Source organism: Austrofundulus limnaeus, unplaced genomic scaffold, assembly GCF_001266775.1.
Source record: "Austrofundulus limnaeus strain Quisiro unplaced genomic scaffold, Austrofundulus_limnaeus-1.0 Scaffold396, whole genome shotgun sequence".
In the NCBI taxonomy this organism is placed as follows: Eukaryota; Metazoa; Chordata; class Actinopteri; order Cyprinodontiformes; family Rivulidae; genus Austrofundulus; species Austrofundulus limnaeus.
In genome coordinates, this window is record NW_013952798.1 from 182,404 (window position 1) to 186,865 (window position 4,462).

At 41.5% G+C, this 4,462-nt stretch overlaps 1 protein-coding gene across 1 annotated transcript in view; it reads right to left on the minus strand.

Moving 5' to 3' along the window:
* The window catches only part of LOC106528679 (zonadhesin), a 6,952-nt gene extending 5,889 nt beyond the window's left edge, over nt 1-1,063 (minus strand). Inside the window, exon 1 of the mRNA XM_014023913.1 lies at nt 993-1,063. Within this exon, the coding sequence (XP_013879367.1) occupies nt 993-1,063 (71 nt within the window). The remainder of the gene's footprint in view (nt 1-992) is intronic.
* Between the last annotated feature and the right edge of the window lie 3,399 nt (nt 1,064-4,462).

The window sequence follows — 4,462 nt, forward strand, 5'->3', positions numbered from 1 at the left end:
TTGTGCCATCCATCCATCCATCCATCCATCTATCCATCCATCCATCTATCCATTTGTCCATCCACCCATCCATCCTGTGCCATCCACCCATCCATCCATCCATCTATCCATCCATCCATCTATCCATTTGTCCATCCACCCATCCATCCTGTGCCATCCATCCATCCATCCATCTATCCATCCATCCATCTATCCATTTGTCCATCCACCCATCCATCCTATGCCATCCATCCATCCATCCATCCATCCATCCATCCATCCATCCATCCATCCATCCCTCCATCTATCCATTTGTCCATCCACCCATCCATCCTGTGCCATCCATCCATCCATCCATCCATCCATCCATCTATCCATTTGTCCATCCACCCATCCATCCTGTGCCATCCATCCATCCATCCGTCCATCCATCCACCCATCCATCCTGTGCCACTTGTTCCAGCTTTGGGTCGTGGGAGCAGCAGCTCGAGCAGGGAGGCCCTGGGATCTCTTTCCACAGCCAYCTCTTCTTGTTTCTCTGGGATGATTACAAGGCCATGCAAAAGACRGTCTCTTCAGCGTGTCCTGAAACTTCCTCAAGTCTTTCTCAACTTGCCTGGGAAACCTTGAGGCATCCAGGGAGGATCCTCACCAAGTGCCAGAACCACCACAACTGACTCCTTTGACGTGGAGGAGCAGCGAMTYTACCTCTACTCCAAGATTCTTCCAAATAACTGAAGTTCTCACTCTATCTCATGAACAAAACACGAGATACTTAAACTTTTCTACTTGAGGTAAAATCTCWCTCCCAACTTGGAGAGGGCACATCCTCCATCCTCAGACACATTTCCCATCAAAATTAAGTAAAATACTTAATTTCCTTTGCCAGTTTAAAATGTAATACAACKTTGTTTAACTCATTTTAACTTTTTTCCATAAGTTAGCCATCCGATGATATTCAGAGCATTTTATAAAAAAAATTATCTAAAAGGATTTGAGGAGGGGTGACCCACCTGTGCCGTGCCTGTCCTGCTGCACAACCACACACCCAGAGGATCAGAATCAGGAACCTGAAGCGCTCCATGATTCTCAGCAGTAGAAGACAGAGGGTCTGACTGCAGGTCTTTATATAGATGGTGAGGATGCTTCAGCCACAATAAGCAGGGGGTGGGGGTAGGACTGGATTACTGTAGAACGTGACGTTGCAAGTTGTGTCAATGAGTAACAGTGATTGATAGGGACAGGGTGTGTTCCCTTTGGGTGGGGACTTCTAGGTGTGTGTGTGACCTCTCCAAAAGTACAGGAGCAGGGTGGGGATGCCCATCAAACACTAAATTGCTAACTAGAAACTGTAGTGTAATCACATGATTGGATAATAAACAGAATACTTTGACCACATGGACACACCTTCTGTGGAGTCTATACTGACAGATTTATGAACTTCTTTCAGACCATTTTTTCAGTCTAAAATAACATAAACTCCTGTCAAATAATTCTTCCTGACTAAATTGAAACATCCTAAAGCTGCAGTCTAACTGAAACGAGACTGTTGACAACAAATCGCAAACATCACTTGTAAAGACATCAAAATGTATCAAAACATTTTAAATTTGTCGTGAGTTGCAGGGTCTTGCTCTCATATCACATCTTTGAAAAACAGGTTCAACAAATTTACTTTCAAAAAATTACAAGTGTTGTTGCCTGCATCTTGAACCTCTCTCACCTTAGTTTCCATATTTTTCTTTTAATGGTAAGTTTTATGATACTGTATGAAAATGTGTAACACTAAAAATACATCAGTCTTTTGAAAAGATTGCTGTCCATTAAATCAGGATCTTTGTTTTTATTGTTAGTCTTTGTAGTCCCTTGCATGAGTGGATTTATTGATTTTTTTTTTGTGATTTTTGTGTTTAGTTGTACAGTATTACTTGGGATTTCCTGTGTTTCTCTATAATCTTTCACTTCCCATCAGATGTTTGCTCCTCCACCATTCCTGCCAGTCCCACTCATACCTGCACCTTTTGACTTTCCTTCACAGCTGTAGCCACTTCTCCTCCTTATCTCCAGTCTACTTTATCACTTTGAAGAAATTTATAGTTAGTACTGATTAAATACAACACAGAGTTAGGGTTTTCTACTTTATAATACCTTTATAATGTTTGTCATATTTCTTACAATGTGTTAATTNGGCCGACTTCCTGTTTTGACTTTCAGTGTGTGGTTTGACATGCCAGCTCATGGCTGAATAAACCCTCACTCCAGAATTCTGGTGTTGTATGGCATTTATTTCTATCACAGATCATTTTATTTAACACTGGTGTTTTATCTGATTTCCGCCGTTATTGAACACATATTTCTTACAGTTTTGGTGACTCCCGACGTCGACTGCAGATCAGTACGGCAAGCGAGGCTGGGGTGGGAAACAGGCCCGTCGGGGGATAACTGCCGAATTAGTACACATTCTGGAGCCGGTGAACTGGTGAGAAAAAAACTTTCTTGCCTTCCAGATTGTTAATAAGACTGGGATTGTGTGCCGATCGTGAGGGTTATCCGTGGAGATGTGTGCGGGGTGTTTAATCCAGACTCGCTAAGTGTTAMCTTCTGTATTAGCATTGCTAAGCTAGAGGAAGTCCCAGCATAGCAATGTTAGCTTTGTAGCTAATTGGTGATAGACAAAACAAGCGCTCTTAGCTAAAACGGACGGTAAAAAACGTGTTTTGAAGGGTTTAACATATCGATCTGCTGTGATTTAATGTCATACAATAATATATTTATTTAGAGTACTCAACTTGGGCCGTTTTAAGCGCGTTTCCGGAAAAAATCCTCCAGGTGAATTGTTTAGGTCACGCTGTGGTAGGTGGGAAAAAATCCTCCAGGTGAATTGTTTATGTCACGCTGTGGAAGGTGGGAATAAAACCTCTAGGTGAATTTTTTATAAGTCACGCTATGGTAGGTGGGATAAATCCTGCAGGTGGGCTTTTTATCAAAGCCACGCTGTGAAAGGTGGGTTAAACCTCCAGGTGAGCTAATCTCTTAAGTAGTCACGCTGTGGTAGGTTTGGGGGCTAAGTAATTATGTGGTGGGAGTGCGCAGATTAAGCGTCACTACAAAGAATAAATCCAGTAATTTTTAGCCGGTTACCTAGTGGAGCAGATGCATGGTAGAAAAATAAATATTAGTTAAATCCTTTTCAAAGGTGGATTGTGCATGCATCTTAGGAAAAATCCAGGGACCAAACTCTGTTTTTCATCTTTTGTTCTGTCTGTGGGACAGTGTGTGATATGGGCATGTAATCAGCAGGTGTTCATTCACATGATTGTGTCATTTATTGATGTTAGAGAAAAAGCACTATTCAGTTAAGAAATTAAAAATTGACTACTAGTTAAACTGTGAGATGTGTGATTGTGTGTGCATATTTTGAGATTGTTTTTGGTTGGTTTGGGGTAGACTGGCTGGAAATTGTTTAACAGTAGAAGTGTTTAGGTAAACTGCTAATAGTTATCTGTCAGGTGTACCAGTAGGGTCAGTGAAAAAAAAAAGACTGTTGGTGACATATATACGTTAATAAAATGTCTGATAAACTTATAGATGAACTTAATTACTATCAAGAAGGATCTTTGGGTGTGATTTTGTATCGTACTTTTCAGATTTATCTTGAAGAGGTGGAGTCTAGAAATGTGACTGTGGAAAAGGACGTGTTTGTTGAGAGGTATAGGTTGTTATTGTGTGAGGGTTACATTTCACAGTTAGATCAAGACGKACCTACAGAATCTGATGTGAATAATATAGTTTGTAAACTAGAGCAAACGTGGAAGCAGTCAATTACAAAAGATGGAAAAATCTTGCAGAATGAAAAAGAAAGGATTTACAGATACTGGAAGCGTTTGTTTAGAATTATGAAAGATGTTCTGACCTCGAGCAGGGAGAGTGAAAACAAGACCTTGACGTCTGACAACACTTACACAGAAGCTAAGACTACACAGTGTGATGAACCGAATGATAAGAACTCTCATAAATGACCCAGTAAGACAAAACAAAATCAAGTGACAGCTGACATGACTGATGCTGAGCAACATGAGATGAGGGCCTTAGAGTCACATTTAGCAAAAGCTAAGCTGGAAGATCTGAGABATACAGTGGACCAGATAAAAGAGATTTGTGTAGTACAGATGCTTCAACTAAGGGAAATGCATCAGACAGGCCCGCAGCAACAAGTTTTGCTGCTGAGAGCAGAGGGGCCGAATAATGATCAGCCTGAAAACTTTCTGGGTTACCGATATCCACCTGGTAGAGGTAGACGGCAGAGAATGGGTCGTAAATGTAGAGTTTATCACAAGACGAACGCGTGTTTTGTMTGTGGGCTCATGGGCCACTGGGCTAACGAATGCCCAGTGAGATTTGGGAGACCTGTGCAGCAAGGGGCAAGTCCAGCATTTGCATCTCCATATTATCCACCACAAAAGTTACCACAAACAGCACCGTC